Source organism: Clavelina lepadiformis, chromosome 2 (assembly GCF_947623445.1).
Source record: "Clavelina lepadiformis chromosome 2, kaClaLepa1.1, whole genome shotgun sequence".
NCBI classification, from domain to species: Eukaryota; Metazoa; Chordata; class Ascidiacea; order Aplousobranchia; family Clavelinidae; genus Clavelina; species Clavelina lepadiformis.
In genome coordinates this window covers 2,010,371-2,032,598 of record NC_135241.1, presented here as the reverse complement: position 1 = coordinate 2,032,598, position 22,228 = coordinate 2,010,371, and the positions used below count along the sequence as shown (strand labels likewise).

The 22,228-nt window shown below is 37.5% G+C and overlaps 3 protein-coding genes, 1 long non-coding RNA gene and 1 other non-coding gene across 5 annotated transcripts; all 5 read left to right on the top strand.

The window, feature by feature from the left end:
- The first annotated feature begins 2,986 nt into the window (after positions 1–2,986).
- On the top strand, positions 2,987–4,488 carry LOC143446742 (uncharacterized). The gene is made up of 6 exons (XM_076946521.1): positions 2,987–3,079; positions 3,199–3,483; positions 3,631–3,776; positions 3,870–4,038; positions 4,153–4,255; positions 4,398–4,488. The coding sequence occupies exons 1-6, from the start codon at positions 3,061–3,063 to the stop codon at positions 4,486–4,488; spliced, it is 813 nt and encodes a 270-aa protein (XP_076802636.1). The 5' UTR covers positions 2,987–3,060.
- A 2,430-nt stretch (positions 4,489–6,918) lies between these two features.
- On the top strand, positions 6,919–8,430 carry LOC143446739 (octopamine receptor beta-2R-like). The gene is made up of 5 exons (XM_076946513.1): positions 6,919–7,116; positions 7,259–7,546; positions 7,740–7,885; positions 8,042–8,164; positions 8,371–8,430. Exons 1-5 carry the CDS (start codon positions 6,951–6,953, stop codon positions 8,428–8,430), a joined length of 783 nt encoding a protein of 260 aa, XP_076802628.1. The 5' UTR covers positions 6,919–6,950.
- A 2,721-nt stretch (positions 8,431–11,151) lies between these two features.
- Positions 11,152–11,233, top strand: Trnas-uga (transfer RNA serine (anticodon UGA)). The gene has a single exon. It is a non-coding gene; the product is annotated as a tRNA-Ser (tRNA).
- Positions 11,234–16,231: 4,998 nt separating this feature from the next.
- On the top strand, positions 16,232–17,151 carry LOC143447364 (uncharacterized). The gene is made up of 3 exons (XR_013114082.1): positions 16,232–16,346; positions 16,566–16,668; positions 16,844–17,151. It is a non-coding gene; the product is annotated as an uncharacterized LOC143447364 (long non-coding RNA).
- A 2,262-nt stretch (positions 17,152–19,413) lies between these two features.
- Positions 19,414–20,915, top strand: LOC143446735 (uncharacterized). The gene is made up of 6 exons (XM_076946506.1): positions 19,414–19,506; positions 19,626–19,910; positions 20,058–20,203; positions 20,297–20,465; positions 20,580–20,682; positions 20,825–20,915. The coding sequence occupies exons 1-6, from the start codon at positions 19,488–19,490 to the stop codon at positions 20,913–20,915; spliced, it is 813 nt and encodes a 270-aa protein (XP_076802621.1). The 5' UTR covers positions 19,414–19,487.
- The last annotated feature ends 1,313 nt before the right edge of the window (positions 20,916–22,228 follow it).

Genomic DNA, 22,228 nt, shown 5'->3' with positions numbered 1-22,228 from the left:
GCCAACCATACCATACAGAACTCTTTACAAATCTTTTTTTCTGTAGTCGTATTGTTGCATATGCATTTGTTGCCACCAAAATTTCCATAAATATTTCATCCGACATAAAATTTTGAAAATATTCCAATTCTGTTTTTGGGATCTTTTCCAAGTTTGGTCCCACATCAGTAGCTGTAAATGGGTGATGAGGAAAATCACTATCATTATCATGCCATACTCTCCATCCATTAGAGTCTACAACATCATTAGAGGTAGATCCATCACTGTCTGAGTGCTCATCAGGATCAGAGCTCCCATCATAACTCATTTCCATATCTGAATCAGAAAAATCACTCTCTTCATCAACCTCCATGTCTGAATTATTTTCATCTTCAGAATCAAGCATTTCAAGTACATCATTAGCACTAAACCTTCTAGCAGCCATTTTACTATAAACAATCCAATACTATTTACTACAACTCTCGTCTGTAAGGTAGTAATAAAATACAATAACAAGCAAAATTCATTATAGCTGAGTGCAAGAAATGCCCTTGCCTAGCCCAGTTTTACTAACTGGTTTCCAGTTCCAAATTCACTTCAACTTAACAAAAGTCAGGGTAAAACCCTAAAAAATACCATCTACTGTGTTCCGAAATCGATAATAAATGTTGTAACATTCTTAGAATGTAGGTAGACCCGTAAAAACCGCTGTACACAAAAGTCATCCTAGGGATGTAGGTGGACAGCATTACATAATTTTGTTTATCATCCCAGGGATGTAGGTGGACCGCAAAGGGTTAATTAAATTTCATGAAAGGAGAACCAACAATAAAAAAAACGGATTTTAAACAGATTTTTATGCCCAAATTTGGAATTTGAAAACAAGATAACAAAATATTTAACTACGTACATAACAACTAAAGAACTTGATATTGTTTTGCCATTCGTTCTCAGTACTTGCGTGGGAACGAGGAATAACAAGACAAAATCTATGCCAAATAAAAATTGTCCGACTGCCAAGAGCGAGGTGTTGTTCGCAGTACAACTTTTCTTTCATGCTATATTACCCTACATACTTGCATGCTGTATAAAATGTATAATGACCTATGTTATTTGAACTTGGACATATACAAAAGAAATCTGCAAAAGAATAAACGCGTTTCAACTCTGGTGCTATAAGCAGTTATTGAAAATATCATAGAACCAATACATAACAATCCATATGAAGTAAAAGCTATAAGGTAAGAAGCTTTGATGGTCTTGTGTTTTGACTTTACTTTCCCAACAACTGATGCGGAAAGTAACCCAATCGCATTCTGCAGCCTTCTCGTTCAATGGCCGCTTGTGAGTTCGTATGAACGGAAGGACTGCAGCTTAGTTATGGATTTTCAAACCTTATACTTTTGTTCATTTTCAAACGCGGTTTGAAAGTACGGACTAAAATTCACTGCCAGATCTTCAAAAAATTGCAACGTTTAGCAAAATTTAATTAATTACACAATCATCAAGAACTACTCATGCTCTCAGATTCAAAATGTACGTATAGGCGTACAGCATACCGCTATTTCCTTTTCAAACCAATGTGGTGTAGGTAGTATGCCTAAGCTATCGAAAGCTTTAGTTTTGGCTACCGCATAAATTCACAGTCTATGATCTTGTTTTTCTTTTTAGGCTGTGTGTTTTCCTTCCCACTCTTTTCGGGCACAGCCTTCAGGCCTATATAAACCTCTATTACATACACTGCCTTAACCTATTGCATCTTTAAGTTATGTGTTAAAACGATTTTAGCCTACAGGTGACTATTGCAGTCGTCCAATATCAATGTAATAACACTGACCTACATCAGTTGTATTATCTGCTTATTTAAAACCAGTTGAAAGCAATGACCTGCTGCGTAGTTTCGGACGATTTCGTGCTGCGACTCCAGCAGCCCACCACCAGCTGTTTTGCTACTAACTTGTTAACAGGGAATTTCCCTTCTGCGACTCGAAGAAAGTAAACAAACCCAAACACATTCGGGCGCAGCCATAAGTGCTTCCAATTAAAAAATACAAAAAGAGCAGTAAAAAATATTAAAAGAAGAATCAAAAACTGAAATCAGTTAGCATTTTGTTTCATTTGACTTGACAAAAATCACAGGATGGGTTGCAGCCCTACATCCCCTACGTACGGGCTGCCCCTATTGTCGTCACTATACTTGGGTTAGTAACGTGACCAAACCTTACATTTTCTAAGCTTCATTGTTGTTTTAAGCAAAAGCCGGGGTTCCTATTCTTTTAAGTTGATTGCACAATATATTCATGATGTGTCCTTAAGTGTATTTCAACCAGTTTTTATTGGAATCAATAAATAATGAGGTTTCAAAAGATTTTACATATCAGTAAATGCTATTTTTATAGTTTTGTTAACGTCATAATCTATATCGTATTTGTCAATGGTTAATATTTTAATGGAAAATACGTAATATTAAATTACGTAATGTTAATTTAAAATCGATTATGAACATAATCTGGCATTGATGAACTTATGTAAATGAAACGGTGAAAAAAAGCGTCGAAATAAGGTCAAAGATCAAATTCAAGATATATAGCGGTATACAGAAAAATATAGACCTACCTGTAGCTTATACTGTATTAAAGAATTAACTTGTTCTTTGTATTTTCTGTAACATCATTTATACAGCAAGGTCTGACATTGCTTATCAATGCTTCAAAAAGGAAATTAATAGCAATTACACAGAAGTTTTAAATAGAATTCTTTTCACGTATATACTTGAAAGCAAGTATTATGACTAGCCCAAGTTTAAATACTAGTACAATCACCGCAAGAACGGATGATGATTTGTCATTTCTTCCTGGTGTTTGTATTGGAACAAGAGCAAAAGTCTACAAAAGTTGCGCCAATTTAACTTTGTTTGATTGCAAAGAATGTGGCGTTGCCCGAGGTGCGGCTTTCCTCTCAACGGTGCTGTGTTTGGCACTTGCAATCCTGGTTGGAAATTGTTTAACTCTGTTTTTGGGTATTCGACGTTGCAGGCGTGGCAAAGAAAGTAAAGTGGATATCTGTAGAAATTCGCTGGCTATGATGGATGTTACCATTGGTAAGTTTAATTGTTACCATGACCAATATTCTAAAGTTTTCGTTCGTACTCCTTCTCACGTTTGTCGAAAGTCAAAGAAAAATCAAGTCAACCAACCTAGATGCCTGCTTTTCTTTTAGGCGTACACCTGTTAGTAGCAGTTTACAACTTTAGTTGGTCTATGAATTCAACTCCATTTGAGCTCGACCGAGTGCAATGGGATCTACGGGGATCACCACAGGCAATCGCAGGCGGAATGTGCATATTGCTCGCGATCACGTCGTCCACGTACCATCTTGCTTTAATGGCAATGGAGCGGTTTTATGCAATAGCACTACCGTTCAAGTACAAATGGCAAAGCACAAAATCGGTTTATTTGGGAATTGGCATGGTGTGGATTTTAACGTCAATTTCATCGAGTCTTGGTAACAAGGCATTTAAGTTTTCACTTTTAAGATTTTGTGTTTGGGAACGTCATTGTTATCGTTATCCGGCCTTTTATATGTATTAAGCGACATACTTATTCTTACTAAACGCAGTGATATTTTTAAGTGAACATTCACATTTTGCAGTTGCTGTTTCCAAGGAAATAACATTCACTTATAGTGCTCCCGTGTTTCTGTTCCTTCCTATTCCGTTGAAAATGATGCGGGGATCTAATTCCAACATGGCTATCGGGACTTTCATAATCTTTTATTTGTTTCCATACCTGTTAACGGTAAGATTTTAAAAATCAAATCGCGAGTGGTAAATATCGAATAAAGATGCTTTAAAAAGAACTAAATCGTGAAAACAAAGTTTTCCTTTGCAGAACGTTCTAATTTTGGCGACTGGTATTTTGCTTCGCCAACGTCAAAACCTCGCAATCAATAAATGCAGGAAATTTGTTGCCACGGCTACAAACAAAAACAAGCTACTACGAAAAGCAAGACCTCTGATTACAATCGCAATCATGCAAACTCTGTTTACTATTACACTGCGTAAGATTTGGATCTGTGCTTTTCCTACAACAAAACCTATCTAAATATAATCACATAAATTAATATTTGACCGAGTTTTATTGAACAATCGTTGGTAACACGCTCTATTTACAGTTCCCTTATTGGTTATTGTTTACTTGCTATATTCCGGATCGTTAGAATGGACTACGATATCAACGGTTTTACTGATCTGCTATTACTTCGCTTTAAGCAACAGGCTAGTACTTAATACAACCCCATTTTAAATCCATTGTATCTTTAAAACATGCTTAAGAAGTACGGTTTTAATTTTAGATAGCACAAATTTCAACCAAAAAAGTAGTTTTTGTTATAATGCTGTGTTGTTATTCTTTTTGCAGCTTTTTCAACGTCATAATATACAACGTTTCTGACGAAGACTTTCGAAAAGAAATATTTCAAATCATAAAACTCATTGCAAAGAAGAAATAAATAAAGAAATATAACATTTCAATATGCATGAACTTAATATTACATACTGTACAGTGTATAAGTTTGTCATCACCAGCAAGTTATCATTAAAGAGATTGCTATAAAATTTGAAATCATAAAGCCCACGTTACGTTGTTGAATGATAGAATTTGGAGCCAAACTGCAATTTTTCCACCGCTTAGCATTGGTTATGCGATAACCAAGTTATTACTCATTTTTCTAAGTTTTGTATCGACTTTACCTAAGCCCGGTATTAAGGTACAGTAAAGCCTGAAAGGCAAATATGATTTGCATTAAAATTTATTTTGTTGTAAATTAATGTCATACACATTTAATAAGATAAAAGCGGTAAACGAAATATTTTCAGGAATATTTTCAAGTCAAAACTTTGGTTCAAACACTTTTGTTTCTAAAATGTAATATACTATGCATTATATTTCTTTGGCAAAGCATTGCACAATTTCGCTGTTGAAACACGTTTAATTTTACTTTTATGCATAACTGGTAAATAAAGTTCGTTGTCATAAAAGTGTGTTAAAAACTTTCCTTTAACTTTTTTATTTCTACAAACTATCACCTAATTTTAAAAAGGTGGCTAGATTGAAGTAATTTTTTATACGTTTTTTATACCGACCGACTTATTGTTATTGCAACCGACTTAGAATTATTAATTAATTAGTGCATATTTTTATTAGCGTGTTATTCATAATAACTCTAAATAAATCGCTTTATTTTACCATGAAACGTAGTACATGTAATCTAAAATGAATTAAAATGAATATTTTATGATTATAACTACAGTATATGTCGACATAAGATATGAAGAAAGATTTGAACACAAGATTAAAAGAAAATTATAAATTTTTTGTCGAAATCATGGGATTCAAGTCTGCAAAAACCAATAAACGAACATCAATAAAAACGATCTTCAAATTAAACTATCTGACAACCACAGACTTATTGTAGGTCAGTATTGATTTCAGTAAGTGATGTAGAAAGACAATGAGCTTTCAATTCGAAGAAATAACATTTCCTTATATGAGTAATATCGGCATAAAAGTATGTTACAAACTACAACAACAACATACTGCATGTATACTGTACGTTGAAACGTCGCTCAACGTGCATTATGGAGTAAATCCCGTTTCGCTGAATTGGTCAGCCATTAATCAAAAACTTTATTCACGGTGAAGTTGCGAAAGTTATTGTTGGTTACTCGGGTTATTAAACGTCAATTGAGTTACTAAGTTACAAAATTTAATCAAGAAACTCAAATATTACCAAATAATATAGAATTAGCAATCATTTCACGGCTTACCAGATATTTTTTAACGCACTTGAAAAAAAATTTTGGACTGTTGAAGAAACTATTTAAAAAAAAAACGTCAAAGCGCAAAAGGGACCTGAGAGCAACAAAATAAAACAATTTATTTTTATTTTTACTTCGTGGTAGTTATTGAAATCCAAAATTTAATCTTTTACTTATCTGGTACATCTTATGTTCTTTGGTGGGTGAATTGCTCGGCAGATTTATTATTATAATTTTCATAACTTACCATCGTTTCCTTAAGAACTTTTCATTGTGTGGTTCAAGAACGGGATTCCCGACTAAGCAATAGGAAATGAAAATTAGATTAAAATCTAATCAACACAACAGTGAGGTTGATTGATGACACAGCAAAGCAGATGGAAATGCCGAAGCAAAGAGCTCATAAAATCAATTCAACACGACATTTTATTATGTATTTATTTTTGTGATATTTACTCTAAGTGCTGAGTTTATGAAAGAACATTTTGTTTATATCTCATAAAAAATGTTCAGCTACTATAAACACAAACGGTATATAGGTTATACTATTTTACAGATTATCTGTAACTTGATTTAATTAGTAAAATGTTTTCGAATATCACAGCATTAGTGTGAAGCCTGTAAGCAACAACAGTGCAACCGAACGAGAGTAACCGCTCGGTGAACGATTTTACTGGATCAATATCCAAGTACAGAAAGCTTAATTGCAAGCCAGTAGAATACTGATGGAAATTTACGGTGTAAATCCTACATTTGGAGCCACGAAGTCATCAATGTTTGAACCGACACAAAACTTCAGTCTATCTTCAGCTCTCAATAGAAGTGACGTATCAATACATCGGCCTGCTGGGATGCCAGGCATGTTACCAGCAGTAGATAGTATGTGGTTAACTTCGAATGATCGTTCATTTTGGACAAGGATATGTATACTTTGAAACTGCATGCTGTGACATTAACACTATACATGGTGCATTTTACAAAGGTCAGGTTTTATATAAAGCATTGCCCGCTTCTTTATTTCGCCCCTAATTTCTCTTATCCTTCAGGCAATCGCTCCCAACGTTGTAGCTATCCTGGATTTTGCGGAAAAGGCAGAATAGATATTTATCGAAATTGTTTTAACAAAACTTTGCTGGATTGTGAAGAATGTGGAATGGCTGGTGGCGCTGTAATATTATTGCTAGCTGTGTCTTTGGGATTGGCCATTTTGACTGCAAACGCTTTAACGATGCTTGTGGGTATTCGAAGATGTAGACGTGGCAAGGCGAATAAATTGGACATCTGCAGAAGCTCACTGGCGCTAGCCGATGCCTTGACAAGTAATGAACAACTTTCTGCAGTTAAGCCTAGTCAGAACACGTTAAAAAACTTCTTATATATTTACAATGAAACCATTTTAAATCTATCATTTTTGTCATTATCTATCTCATAAACAGCAAATTGAATTCTGAAATATTGCAGGTGTACAGCCGTTAGTAGTGGTGCCTTACAACTTTAGCTGGTCGATGAATATGATGCCGGAAGAGCTCGACAAAATGCGTTTGGCTTTGCGGGGATCACCGCAAGCATATGTTGGGGGAATATCGTATTTGCTTGGGATCACTGCCTCAATGAATCATCTGGCTTATATGGCAATAGAGCGATTCTATGCTGTTGCTAAGCCGTTCAACTACAGATGGCAAAGCAAAAAATCAGTTTATGTTGGGTTAGCAATGACATGGATTCTATCAGCAATCGCCATTTTTCTGAGTAAGTTTTAAGTGAGTAAATGTTTTCGTGACTTACGGTATATAATAACGAATAACAATTCATTACAAATAACAATAGTTTTATACGCATTTAAAGTCTATAACTTACTGGTTTATCTTAAGTAACCAGCAGTGTTATATTTGAATATAAAGCGTAGGCATGAAGTAGTCAAATAAGCAAAGCTTTTGTATAGTGACTTTCTTTCAAGAATGGACGTTTGATTACTCTGCAACACTTTTCGTCTTTTTTCCGTCGCAGAACGCAATAAACTTAGAACGCAGTCGTGTTGACTCTCTTGTTCCTCTAGCGGTGTTGTATTTTCTCCCTTACATATCAAATGTGAGTTTGAATAAATAATAATAGTTTTAAAAGTGTCACCATTAATTTGGAGTTTGAGTAAAGGAAGTGTAAGCATGAAGGAATTGAAACAAGTAGCTGTACACATGTTCCAATGTTTGTTACAATATGAGATATTAATGAAATTTGGTTTTGCAGAGCGTTTTAATTGTTGGAACTGCTGTGATGATCTGTCGACGTCAAAAGGTTGGAGGAAATGGACTTCAACAAAAACATTCAAACTCACAAAGGAATCGTTTGCAGCAAAACAACCACGCACTGGTGACAGTTGCTATAATGCAAATATGTTTTACAGCCACTTTTCGTAAGGGATGCTCAATAACAACTGTACAGTATATAGCGTATTAATTAGGAAAATGTGTGTTAGGTATACAGCCCATATACTCCTTCTGTAGCCTATGCTTCTTCCAATAATTTAATTGTCAAATTTAGCTGTTTTTAAGCTTTTTCAAATTATTCATGATTAGTTTTCAAGAGTTTTTGTATTTAACTGCATCATCAATGAGTGGGATAATCGAAGGAACTAAATTACTATTACTGCTAAATATGATCACATCATAAGCCCGTGTGTGCAACAAACTAGGCAACAGACTTTACATACTTGTCATATCTTTTTCCAGTTCCGACTTTAGTTGCATCCGCCTTGCTTTATAGTCATCAAATGGATTGCGATGTTCTCTCTAAACCTTATTTTGCAAGTTTTTACTTCACTTTAAGCAACAGGTTATCGTTCATCTATACTTTGTGTTGTCTTTCTTATCTTTAACTTAGCAATTTACGGTAACTTTTTTAACTTTTTTAAACTTCGTTACACCATTTTCCCTTACCAGTTGATGTTATTTTTGGCAGTCTTGTCAACGTCATAATTTACAACATACGAGACAAGGAATTCCGAGAAGAATTGTTACAAATTTTACGTCAGAAATTCAGATGATAAATGTCAGACATGGACCCCATAAAGGGACAACAACATTGATCTTGAAACTAAAATAAAAGAGTCTTGCATTATAAATATACTTGCATTCTTGGTACCTTGTGCAATGAATAGGACTTGGTTTATAATCTGAGTTGATTTTACATTCGTCTCGTAATCCGGGTCTGTCAGTCAAAGTCGCCCACATTAATGATAGACAGTCATATCATAATAACTATCATAACTATCATAACTATCACGGGAAGCGCGAAACGTAGCAGATCTTAGATTTTTGCTTTTGTTTTAATATCGACGAGAATATCATGATAGCATCTGGTGCTTCATGATGGTATCTGTAATATCTGAATAAAAGAACTGAACAACAATTTTCGTACATCAAACGTTCGTCCTGCGTAATTTCTCTTCTTAAATGATTCAATTCGAACATTGCACAACGCTTTGAAATCAAACAATATTCAAGACCGTAAACGCAGTAAAACTAATTTTGTTTGTGTGAGAAGATGTTGCAGTGAAATTCCAAAGGGTGCGAACTGTGAATTGCATGATAAGTTTCTTGGTGTATGCAGCAAAAATGACAAACGAGTTCACTGTAACTTGAAACAAACCTCAACGTTTTATATTATTGTAAAACATAAACTTATTACGAAATAAGCATGATCACTCATTACTTTTGAAGAAATGTCGCTTTTTCTGATTTTACTCAAACTTTTTCAGTATTACTAAGCATAATTTTGTATAAGACTCACAAACACGCTAACACAAAGAAGTATTGTGCATAATATAGTCTACTCATGCATTATGTAAGGATGCATATTGCAAACATTCCAAAAAACTTTAGAAGTGTTTTTTTCTGCGTAATTTGCGTGATTTGCGTCTATGAACTGAGAAATCTTCTTCTTTATGGACCACAAATAATCCCCCATCATGTTGCAGCTCCACCTTCCTTGGTATGTTCTTTCCATGTCAGAAATGTCCTGGTGAAACCTTTCACCATTTTCTTCGCTTACATCACCCATATTTGGACTGAAAAAATCAAGGTGAGAGTGCAGATAATGCATTTTCAAGGACATACGACATCCCAATTTTTCTTATTCCTCCATCAGATTGTTCAACAAAACTTTATAGTTATCGCTTCGTTTATTACTAAGAAAAAAAATTAACTACTTGTCGAAATGCCTTCCATGCTTCTGCTTCTCTCGTAGTCATTTTATGTTTAAGTTCTTTACACTGGAGCATAAGTCGAACCTGCGGCCCAGTAAATATTACCCTTAAAGAATTTTGATCTGTTTCTGCCACAATACCGGATGTTATCGGGTTAAATCATCTGATATTGGGTTTTCCATTAGACGAGATGTCAATATATTTACCAATAACAAAAAAATCAGTAGAGATCATCTAACAATGTTTACATACAACAGTGGAAAAATCGGTGAACGTCGATCGACAAGATGCAGGTTCAAACCAGCGGGCCGCAGAGTGACGAGCCAACAACCGTTTGATGACCATAGACTGACGTCTAGGCCACCAGCTGGCTAGACTCACGTCTAGGCCACCAGCTGGCTAGACTCACGTCTAGGCCACCAGCTGGCTAGACTCACGTCTAGGCCACCAGCCGGCTAGACTCACGTCTAGGCCACCAGCCGGCTAGACTCACGTCTAGGCCACCAGCCGGCTAGACTCACGTCTAGGCCACCAGCCGGCTAGACTCACGTCTAGGCCACCAGCCGGCTAGACTCACGTCTAGGCCACCAGCCGGCTAGACTCACGTCTAGGCCACCAGCCGGCTAGACTCACGTCTAGGCCACCAGCCGGCTAGACTCACGTCTAGGCCACCAGCCGGCTAGACTCACGTCTAGGCCACCAGCCGGCTAGACTCACGTCTAGGCCACCAGCCGGCTAGACTGAAAAATACAGACTTGAAATCTGGAACGATATTTTTCAAATGTAGGCGCTTAGGTTAACAGAAAGTCAAACTGAAGGAAATAAAAGAAGTTTACTTTAGTACTTAAAATTTGGTTGAAACTAGCTTTTAGTTAACTAGGAAACTCTAGTTTAACAAGGAACTGAAAAAAGTGGCAGCAAACGTTAACATAAATTTTTCATAAGAGATTCGAGAAAAGTGCCATTTTAACAATTTGCATTGTAAATTAAGCACAGTTGTCGTGGCCGAGTGGTTAACGCGACAGAGTTGAAATATGTAGGGCTCTGCCCGCGTAAGTTCAAATCCTGCCGACAACGCGGGATTGAAATTATGTTTTCATAAGAGATTCGAGAAAAGTGCTAGTTTATTTATTTGCATTGAACATTAAGCACAGTTGTCGTGGCCGAGTGGTTAAGGCAACAGACTTGAAATCTGTTGGGCTCTGCCCGCGCAGGTTCGAATCCTGCCGACAACGCGGATGTGAAATTATGTTTTCATAAGAGATTCGAGAAAAGTGCCATCTTATTTATTTGCGTTGAACATTAAGCACAGTTATCGTGGCCGAGTGGTTAAGGCGACAGACTTGAAATATGTAGGGCTCTGTCCGCGTAGGTTCGAATCCTGCCGACAACGCGGGATTGAAATTATGTTTTCATAACAGATTCGAGAAAAGTGCGATCTTATTTATTTGCATTGAACTTTAAGCACAGTTGTCGTTGGGCCCTGCCCGAAATCTGAATCGAATCCCCGATTCCTGCCGACAACGCCGATATTACTTTTGCAATTTCAAATGGATAATCGGAAATGCGCCATTTTATCTATTTCATCTGTGCATTAAGCACAGTTGTCGTGGCCGAGTGGTTAAGGCGACAGACTCGAAATCTGTTGGTTCCTGCCCGCGTAGGTTCGAATCCCGCCGACAACGCCGATATTACTTTTGCAATTTCATACGGATATTCGGAAATGTGGCATTTTATCTATTTCATCTATGCAATAGGCACAGTTGTCGTGGCGGAGTGGTTAAGGCGACAGACTCGAAATCTGTTGGGCCCAGCCCGCGTACGTTCGAATCCCGCCAACAAAGCCTATATTACTTTTGCAACTTAATCTGGATATTGCATATTCATATTCATAAGAATATGAAACTAGGGGTCGGGTGGAGGGTACACATACAACAGTGGAAAAATCGGTGAACGTCGATCGACAAGATGCAGGTTCAAACCAGCGGGCCGCAGAGTGACGAGCCAACAACCGTTTGATGACCATAGACTGACGTCTAGGCCACCAGCCGGCTAGACTGACGTCTAGGCCACCAGCCGGCTAGACTGACGTCTAGGCCACCAGCCGGCTAGACTGACGTCTAGGCCACCAGCCGGCTAGACTGACGTCTAGGCCACCAGCCGGCTAGACTGACGTCTAGGCCACCAGCCGGCTAGACTGACGTCTAGGCCACCAGCCGGCTAGACTGACGTCTAGGCCACCAGCCGGCTAGACTGACGTCTAGGCCACCAGCCGGCTAGACTGACGTCTAGGCCACCAGCCGGCTAGACTGACGTCTAGGCCACCAGCCGGCTAGACTGACGTCTAGGCCACCAGCCGGCTAGACTGACGTCTAGGCCACCAGCCGGCTAGACTGACGTCTAGGCCACCAGCCGGCTAGACTGACGTCTAGGCCACCAGCCGGCTAGACTGACGTCTAGGCCACCAGCCGGCTAGACTGACGTCTAGGCCACCAGCCGGCTAGACTGACGTCTAGGCCACCAGCCGGCTAGACTGACGTCTAGGCCACCAGCCGGCTAGACTGACGTCTAGGCCACCAGCCGGCTAGACTGACGTCTAGGCCACCAGCCGGCTAGACTGACGTCTAGGCCACCAGCCGGCTAGACTGACGTCTAGGCCACCAGCCGGCTAGACTGACGTCTAGGCCACCAGCCGGCTAGACTGACGTCTAGGCCACCAGCCGGCTAGACTGACGTCTAGGCCACCAGCCGGCTAGACTGACGTCTAGGCCACCAGCCGGCTAGACTGACGTCTAGGCCACCAGCCGGCTAGACTGACGTCTAGGCCACCAGCCGGCTAGACTGACGTCTAGGCCACCAGCCGGCTAGACTGACGTCTAGGCCACCAGCCGGCTAGACTGACGTCTAGGCCACCAGCCGGCTAGACTGACGTCTAGGCCACCAGCCGGCTAGACTGACGTCTAGGCCACCAGCCGGCTAGACTGACGTCTAGGCCACCAGCCGGCTAGACTGACGTCTAGGCCACCAGCCGGCTAGACTGACGTCTAGGCCACCAGCCGGCTAGACTGACGTCTAGGCCACCAGCCGGCTAGACTGACGTCTAGGCCACCAGCCGGCTAGACTGACGTCTAGGCCACCAGCCGGCTAGACTGACGTCTAGGCCACCAGCCGGCTAGACTGACGTCTAGGCCACCAGCCGGCTAGACTGACGTCTAGGCCACCAGCCGGCTAGACTGACGTCTAGGCCACCAGCCGGCTAGACTGACGTCTAGGCCACCAGCCGGCTAGACTGACGTCTAGGCCACCAGCCGGCTAGACTGACGTCTAGGCCACCAGCCGGCTAGACTGACGTCTAGGCCACCAGCCGGCTAGACTGACGTCTAGGCCACCAGCCGGCTAGACTGACGTCTAGGCCACCAGCCGGCTAGACTGACGTCTAGGCCACCAGCCGGCTAGACTGACGTCTAGGCCACCAGCCGGCTAGACTGACGTCTAGGCCACCAGCCGGCTAGACTGACGTCTAGGCCACCAGCCGGCTAGACTGACGTCTAGGCCACCAGCCGGCTAGACTGACGTCTAGGCCACCAGCCGGCTAGACTGACGTCTAGGCCACCAGCCGGCTAGACTGACGTCTAGGCCACCAGCCGGCTAGACTGACGTCTAGGCCACCAGCCGGCTAGACTGACGTCTAGGCCACCAGCCGATAATCAGTTTCATGCCGGTAGTGAAATTGAATATCACTCTATTTAATAAGCGACAAGTTTCACTTTTTGTTCGACTGTAAAATAAATCAGCTACGATAGATCACCAATAGAGTTCAAAAGGACAGCAGCGGTAATAAACTGATTGATAACAACAGCAAACTAACACTCAAAACACGTTTGCAAATTTCTACAAGGTTGTTCCACTGAGAGCAATATGAAATGAAAATCGTGATACCATGGGGAATTGTTTTTCTGTTATTAATGCATTAACTTTCCAAAAGTCAAATTATTGGGTAAAATGACCAAATATTATCATTAAATAACAGCATTTTCGGAACCCCAGTTTTAAATAGTTTTACCAGTTTACTTACTGTATGTCTGAGCATCATAAGGAAAATTTCGCTTTTACGTAACTGTTCATATACGTAAATATTAATTTGCGGCTTATTATTAAAAAGCCGCTTATCTTTACAAGGCAGAATTATTTGAAGAAATGAAATAGATTTCGACAAAGCGAGAGGAAATTACAGACAAATAATATTCATGAAGATAATAATTGTTTATCAAAGCACATTTGATGAATGCGAAAGAAAGAAAGATGTAAATCGATTTCTTTCTACTTAAAGGATTTGAAATTACTGTTAAGGACATACTAGTATATCTATAGTATACAGTAGGTCGAGAGGTGTAAAGTAAATAAACAGGAGCTTTTAGTTTTATTACTTAAGCAAGGCAATCTATGGATAGACAAGAAAGCGAAAGTGCCTATATGCGAAACATTTCTGCAATTTTGTTGATTGAGAAATGTAGTTAAATGCTTGTGTGCAAATTTTATGAAAATTTCAGTTAAATATACAGTAATTTTGATATAGTGCATGAAAAAAATGTGTAGGTCTAAATTGAAATATCAACTGAAAATAAGCGCTTCAGAAACCTCCGCATTTAAACATGTATATTTAGTGCCAAAAATTTATTGTATAAGTGCTTATAAGATATTAAATATTGGTTGTCCTTTATTAGCTAAATGGAAGAGTATATGCAAATGTATCAGCCTGCTGCTCTGATACCGGACAGATTACCAACAGACTATGGCTTGTACGAAAAAAACTGTAAGTCAGACAAACAGAATGACCAGCTAGAATTTGAAGCAACGATTATACACACAGAGTGTAATTAATGCCTAACTTTGTTCAACGGTTGAGGTCAAATACAATATGTTCTCTGTTTTTTCTTCAAAATGTCAATGTAATTCCAGATAATCACTCCCTGCTTTGTGCTTTTCCTGGAATTTGTCGAGCCAATACATCGAATGCTTCAACAAAACTTTGCTCGATTGCCAGGAATGTGGAGTATTTCGTGGAGCGCTCTTTTTATTTCTAGCGGTATGCTTGGGATTGGCAATTTTGGTTGGAAACGGTTTAACCATATATTTGGGTTTTCGAAGATGTAAACGTGGCAAAGCAAGTAAAATGGACATTTGTAGAAGCTCACTGGCGTTTGCTGATATTCTGATAAGTATGAACATAAAATTCTGTAGTTAACACAAATTATTCCGATGTTTTATGTTTACAATATAATTATATTTTCTAAAAATATCCCTTTTTCGAAAAAAAAACACTCCGAGCACCAATGCCTCCTTGTTTTGCAGGTATTCAGCTGTTGGTTGTAGTTACTTACAATTTCAGCTGGTCAATGAATATGACACCGCTTGGGCTCGACAAGGAGCAATTGGCTTTGCGGGAATCGCCGCAAGCATATGCTGCAGGAATATCATTTCTTCTCGGGATCACTTCTTCTATATATCATCTTCTTTATTTGTCAATAGAGCGATTTTACGCAGTAACAAAACCGTTTAACTACAGATGGCAAAACAAAAAATCAGTTTACGCAGGAGTTGCAATGGTGTGGATTTTATCAACAATGACCGTATCTCTGAGTATGTTTAGTTGTATTATATAAAATCTAGACATATGATGAGTGGCGACACTTTTTTTCATAATTGTTGCGATTGACTGCCCTTGCAACGTTCCATTTTCGTCTATAGGAACCTGCCTAAATGTAGATACAATATATATATAACTTAATCTTCAACTGCAGCGTTGGGAACCGATATTAACACAATATTAGTTAGCTGCATAACCAGTAGCTTACATTGTTTTTCAGTTTGTTTAGTTGAAGACGTCACCTATTCCTATTCCACAACGGTATTCGTTTTTTACCCATCTATTACAGTAATAACTCAGGGGCAAAATTATCATGTTGCATTTGCAATAGTTACGATCTTTTATGTTGTACCGTACATTCTAACGGTAAGTCTTCAATATATATTAACTAAGTAAGAATGAAAAAAAATTTGAACTATAACTTCCGACAAAAACAGAAGTAGCCTAAAAATAGAACAAGTGGATTGTAACAGCAAAAGCTGCAGAATCGATAACTTTCAGTTTAACAATCTGTTTACATATTTTATCGCAGAGTGTTTTCATTATTGGAACCGGTATTATGATTTCCCGACGTCGAAAGTTTGCAGGAACACTGGCACAAAAACGTAAAAGTACGAATCCAGAAAGTTGCTGTTTGCAACAAAATAAAAATGCGTTGGTGACAGTCGCGATAATGCAAACTTGTTTTACCATCACCTTGCGTAAGAATTTGTTTAGCATATCATGTAATGAAAAATAGCTATAAAGTCATTTGGTAAAAAGTAAACTGCAACTTGAAACAGCTTTCGGTCCTTTTAACAGGTAAATGTAAAATCATATCTTAAAACTCACAGTCTATATACCCGTACTAATTAGCCTATACTGCTATATCTTCACCAAAACACATGTATAGGCCTAATAACGCTTATTTTTGGTTTCAGTTCCATCAATTCTTTTTTCTTCACTGCTATATAGTCGTTATTTAAGTTGTGACAGTTTATCTCAACCCTACCTTGTAAGTTTCTACATCACTTTAAGCAACAGGTGAGATTTTGTTGCTTTAGTTCGAATGTGCTAAATCGAATCGCTAATCGAATATAAATTGCTTTATAACTTGTGCGTGACTTCTAAGAATATTTCAATACTGTAAATAAGTTCTTGTAAATTGATAATAACATTTACAACAGTTTTTACGTCTTGGTGAATTCTACTTTTACAGTCTCTTCAACGTCATAATCTACAGCTTACGGGACAAGGCCTTTCGTGAAGAAATGTTGCAAGCTCTGTGCTGGAAGTTCGGAAGAAAGCTCACAGAATCAATTACATCAAAAGAAACCACCGGCCTTAAAACGAAAATATGATATTTCCATGTACAATCTTTTGCTTCATTTACATATAGCATTGTAAATACTTACGTGCTTGGCATGCTGAATACATTTCATTTATATGTACAGCGCTAGATGTAACTATAGTGTAGTCATATTTGTTTTACAAAGTCGACAATCTAAACTGAATACAGAAGTACAAATACACTGAATACAAATGTTTGTTAGTTTGTACCTTTGTAAATAAATTTAATTTAATTAAATTTCATGAAAGGAGAACCAACAATAAAAAAAACGGATTTTAAACAGATTTTTATGCCCAAATTTGGAATTTGAAAACAAGATAACAAAATATTTAACTACGTACATAACAACTAAAGAACTTGATATTGTTTTGCCATTCGTTCTCAGTACTTGCGTGGGAACGAGGAATAACAAGACAAAATCTATGCCAAATAAAAATTGTCCGACTGCCAAGAGCGAGGTGTTGTTCGCAGTACAACTTTTCTTTCATGCTATATTACCCTACATACTTGCATGCTGTATAAAATGTATAATGACCTATGTTATTTGAACTTGGACATATACAAAAGAAATCTGCAAAAGAATAAACGCGTTTCAACTCTGGTGCTATAAGCAGTTATTGAAAATATCATAGAACCAATACATAACAATCCATATGAAGTAAAAGCTATAAGGTAAGAAGCTTTGATGGTCTTGTGTTTTGACTTTACTTTCCCAACAACTGATGCGGAAAGTAACCCAATCGCATTCTGCAGCCTTCTCGTTCAATGGCCGCTTGTGAGTTCGTATGAACGGAAGGACTGCAGCTTAGTTATGGATTTTCAAACCTTATACTTTTGTTCATTTTCAAACGCGGTTTGAAAGTACGGACTAAAATTCACTGCCAGATCTTCAAAAAATTGCAACGTTTAGCAAAATTTAATTAATTACACAATCATCAAGAACTACTCATGCTCTCAGATTCAAAATGTACGTATAGGCGTACAGCATACCGCTATTTCCTTTTCAAACCAATGTGGTGTAGGTAGTATGCCTAAGCTATCGAAAGCTTTAGTTTTGGCTACCGCATAAATTCACAGTCTATGATCTTGTTTTTCTTTTTAGGCTGTGTGTTTTCCTTCCCACTCTTTTCGGGCACAGCCTTCAGGCCTATATAAACCTCTATTACATACACTGCCTTAACCTATTGCATCTTTAAGTTATGTGTTAAAACGATTTTAGCCTACAGGTGACTATTGCAGTCGTCCAATATCAATGTAATAACACTGACCTACATCAGTTGTATTATCTGCTTATTTAAAACCAGTTGAAAGCAATGACCTGCTGCGTAGTTTCGGACGATTTCGTGCTGCGACTCCAGCAGCCCACCACCAGCTGTTTTGCTACTAACTTGTTAACAGGGAATTTCCCTTCTGCGACTCGAAGAAAGTAAACAAACCCAAACACATTCGGGCGCAGCCATAAGTGCTTCCAATTAAAAAATACAAAAAGAGCAGTAAAAAATATTAAAAGAAGAATCAAAAACTGAAATCAGTTAGCATTTTGTTTCATTTGACTTGACAAAAATCACAGGATGGGTTGCAGCCCTACATCCCCTACGTACGGGCTGCCCCTATTGTCGTCACTATACTTGGGTTAGTAACGTGACCAAACCTTACATTTTCTAAGCTTCATTGTTGTTTTAAGCAAAAGCCGGGGTTCCTATTCTTTTAAGTTGATTGCACAATATATTCATGATGTGTCCTTAAGTGTATTTCAACCAGTTTTTATTGGAATCAATAAATAATGAGGTTTCAAAAGATTTTACATATCAGTAAATGCTATTTTTATAGTTTTGTTAACGTCATAATCTATATCGTATTTGTCAATGGTTAATATTTTAATGGAAAATACGTAATATTAAATTACGTAATGTTAATTTAAAATCGATTATGAACATAATCTGGCATTGATGAACTTATGTAAATGAAACGGTGAAAAAAAGCGTCGAAATAAGGTCAAAGATCAAATTCAAGATATATAGCGGTATACAGAAAAATATAGACCTACCTGTAGCTTATACTGTATTAAAGAATTAACTTGTTCTTTGTATTTTCTGTAACATCATTTATACAGCAAGGTCTGACATTGCTTATCAATGCTTCAAAAAGGAAATTAATAGCAATTACACAGAAGTTTTAAATAGAATTCTTTTCACGTATATACTTGAAAGCAAGTATTATGACTAGCCCAAGTTTAAATACTAGTACAATCACCGCAAGAACGGATGATGATTTGTCATTTCTTCCTGGTGTTTGTATTGGAACAAGAGCAAAAGTCTACAAAAGTTGCGCCAATTTAACTTTGTTTGATTGCAAAGAATGTGGCGTTGCCCGAGGTGCGGCTTTCCTCTCAACGGTGCTGTGTTTGGCACTTGCAATCCTGGTTGGAAATTGTTTAACTCTGTTTTTGGGTATTCGACGTTGCAGGCGTGGCAAAGAAAGTAAAGTGGATATCTGTAGAAATTCGCTGGCTATGATGGATGTTACCATTGGTAAGTTTAATTGTTACCATGACCAATATTCTAAAGTTTTCGTTCGTACTCCTTCTCACGTTTGTCGAAAGTCAAAGAAAAATCAAGTCAACCAACCTAGATGCCTGCTTTTCTTTTAGGCGTACACCTGTTAGTAGCAGTTTACAACTTTAGTTGGTCTATGAATTCAACTCCATTTGAGCTCGACCGAGTGCAATGGGATCTACGGGGATCACCACAGGCAATCGCAGGCGGAATGTGCATATTGCTCGCGATCACGTCGTCCACGTACCATCTTGCTTTAATGGCAATGGAGCGGTTTTATGCAATAGCACTACCGTTCAAGTACAAATGGCAAAGCACAAAATCGGTTTATTTGGGAATTGGCATGGTGTGGATTTTAACGTCAATTTCATCGAGTCTTGGTAACAAGGCATTTAAGTTTTCACTTTTAAGATTTTGTGTTTGGGAACGTCATTGTTATCGTTATCCGGCCTTTTATATGTATTAAGCGACATACTTATTCTTACTAAACGCAGTGATATTTTTAAGTGAACATTCACATTTTGCAGTTGCTGTTTCCAAGGAAATAACATTCACTTATAGTGCTCCCGTGTTTCTGTTCCTTCCTATTCCGTTGAAAATGATGCGGGGATCTAATTCCAACATGGCTATCGGGACTTTCATAATCTTTTATTTGTTTCCATACCTGTTAACGGTAAGATTTTAAAAATCAAATCGCGAGTGGTAAATATCGAATAAAGATGCTTTAAAAAGAACTAAATCGTGAAAACAAAGTTTTCCTTTGCAGAACGTTCTAATTTTGGCGACTGGTATTTTGCTTCGCCAACGTCAAAACCTCGCAATCAATAAATGCAGGAAATTTGTTGCCACGGCTACAAACAAAAACAAGCTACTACGAAAAGCAAGACCTCTGATTACAATCGCAATCATGCAAACTCTGTTTACTATTACACTGCGTAAGATTTGGATCTGTGCTTTTCCTACAACAAAACCTATCTAAATATAATCACATAAATTAATATTTGACCGAGTTTTATTGAACAATCGTTGGTAACACGCTCTATTTACAGTTCCCTTATTGGTTATTGTTTACTTGCTATATTCCGGATCGTTAGAATGGACTACGATATCAACGGTTTTACTGATCTGCTATTACTTCGCTTTAAGCAACAGGCTAGTACTTAATACAACCCCATTTTAAATCCATTGTATCTTTAAAACATGCTTAAGAAGTACGGTTTTAATTTTAGATAGCACAAATTTCAACCAAAAAAGTAGTTTTTGTTATAATGCTGTGTTGTTATTCTTTTTGCAGCTTTTTCAACGTCATAATATACAACGTTTCTGACGAAGACTTTCGAAAAGAAATATTTCAAATCATAAAACTCATTGCAAAGAAGAAATAAATAAAGAAATATAACATTTCAATATGCATGAACTTAATATTACATACTGTACAGTGTATAAGTTTGTCATCACCAGCAAGTTATCATTAAAGAGATTGCTATAAAATTTGAAATCATAAAGCCCACGTTACGTTGTTGAATGATAGAATTTGGAGCCAAACTGCAATTTTTCCACCGCTTAGCATTGGTTATGCGATAACCAAGTTATTACTCATTTTTCTAAGTTTTGTATCGACTTTACCTAAGCCCGGTATTAAGGTACAGTAAAGCCTGAAAGGCAAATATGATTTGCATTAAAATTTATTTTGTTGTAAATTAATGTCATACACATTTAATAAGATAAAAGCGGTAAACGAAATATTTTCAGGAATATTTTCAAGTCAAAACTTTGGTTCAAACACTTTTGTTTCTAAAATGTAATATACTATGCATTATATTTCTTTGGCAAAGCATTGCACAATTTCGCTGTTGAAACACGTTTAATTTTACTTTTATGCATAACTGGTAAATAAAGTTCGTTGTCATAAAAGTGTGTTAAAAACTTTCCTTTAACTTTTTTATTTCTACAAACTATCACCTAATTTTAAAAAGGTGGCTAGATTGAAGTAATTTTTTATACGTTTTTTATACCGACCGACTTATTGTTATTGCAACCGACTTAGAATTATTAATTAATTAGTGCATATTTTTATTAGCGTGTTATTCATAATAACTCTAAATAAATCGCTTTATTTTACCATGAAACGTAGTACATGTAATCTAAAATGAATTAAAATGAATATTTTATGATTATAACTACAGTATATGTCGACATAAGATATGAAGAAAGATTTGAACACAAGATTAAAAGAAAATTATAAATTTTTTGTCGAAATCATGGGATTCAAGTCTGCAAAAACCAATAAACGAACATCAATAAAAACGATCTTCAAATTAAACTATCTGACAACCACAGACTTATTGTAGGTCAGTATTGATTTCAGTAAGTGATGTAGAAAGACAATGAGCTTTCAATTCGAAGAAATAACATTTCCTTATATGAGTAATATCGGCATAAAAGTATGTTACAAACTACAACAACAACATACTGCATGTATACTGTACGTTGAAACGTCGCTCAACGTGCATTATGGAGTAAATCCCGTTTCGCTGAATTGGTCAGCCATTAATCAAAAACTTTATTCACGGTGAAGTTGCGAAAGTTATTGTTGGTTACTCGGGTTATTAAACGTCAATTGAGTTACTAAGTTACAAAATTTAATCAAGAAACTCAAATATTACCAAATAATATAGAATTAGCAATCATTTCACGG

What these genes read in the sequence shown, in the direction of transcription:
- LOC143446742 (XM_076946521.1), top strand. An exon ending in TGTTTCCATACCTGTTAACG is followed by an intron (nt 3,777 to 3,869) that starts GTAAGATTTTAA and finishes TTTCCTTTGCAG; the next exon opens with AACGTTCTAATTTTGGCGAC. An exon ending in TCTGTTTACTATTACACTGC is followed by an intron (nt 4,039 to 4,152) that starts GTAAGATTTGGA and finishes CTCTATTTACAG; the next exon opens with TTCCCTTATTGGTTATTGTT.
- LOC143446739 (XM_076946513.1), top strand. Translation starts at nt 6,951, where the DNA reads ATGGCTGGTGGCGCTGTAATATTATTGCTAGCTGTGTCTTTGGGATTG. An exon ending in GCTAGCCGATGCCTTGACAA is followed by an intron (nt 7,117 to 7,258) that starts GTAATGAACAAC and finishes GAAATATTGCAG; the next exon opens with GTGTACAGCCGTTAGTAGTG. An exon ending in TTCTCCCTTACATATCAAAT is followed by an intron (nt 7,886 to 8,041) that starts GTGAGTTTGAAT and finishes TTGGTTTTGCAG; the next exon opens with AGCGTTTTAATTGTTGGAAC.
- LOC143446735 (XM_076946506.1), top strand. An exon ending in GTCAATTTCATCGAGTCTTG is followed by an intron (nt 19,911 to 20,057) that starts GTAACAAGGCAT and finishes CACATTTTGCAG; the next exon opens with TTGCTGTTTCCAAGGAAATA. An exon ending in TACTTCGCTTTAAGCAACAG is followed by an intron (nt 20,683 to 20,824) that starts GCTAGTACTTAA and finishes TTCTTTTTGCAG; the next exon opens with CTTTTTCAACGTCATAATAT.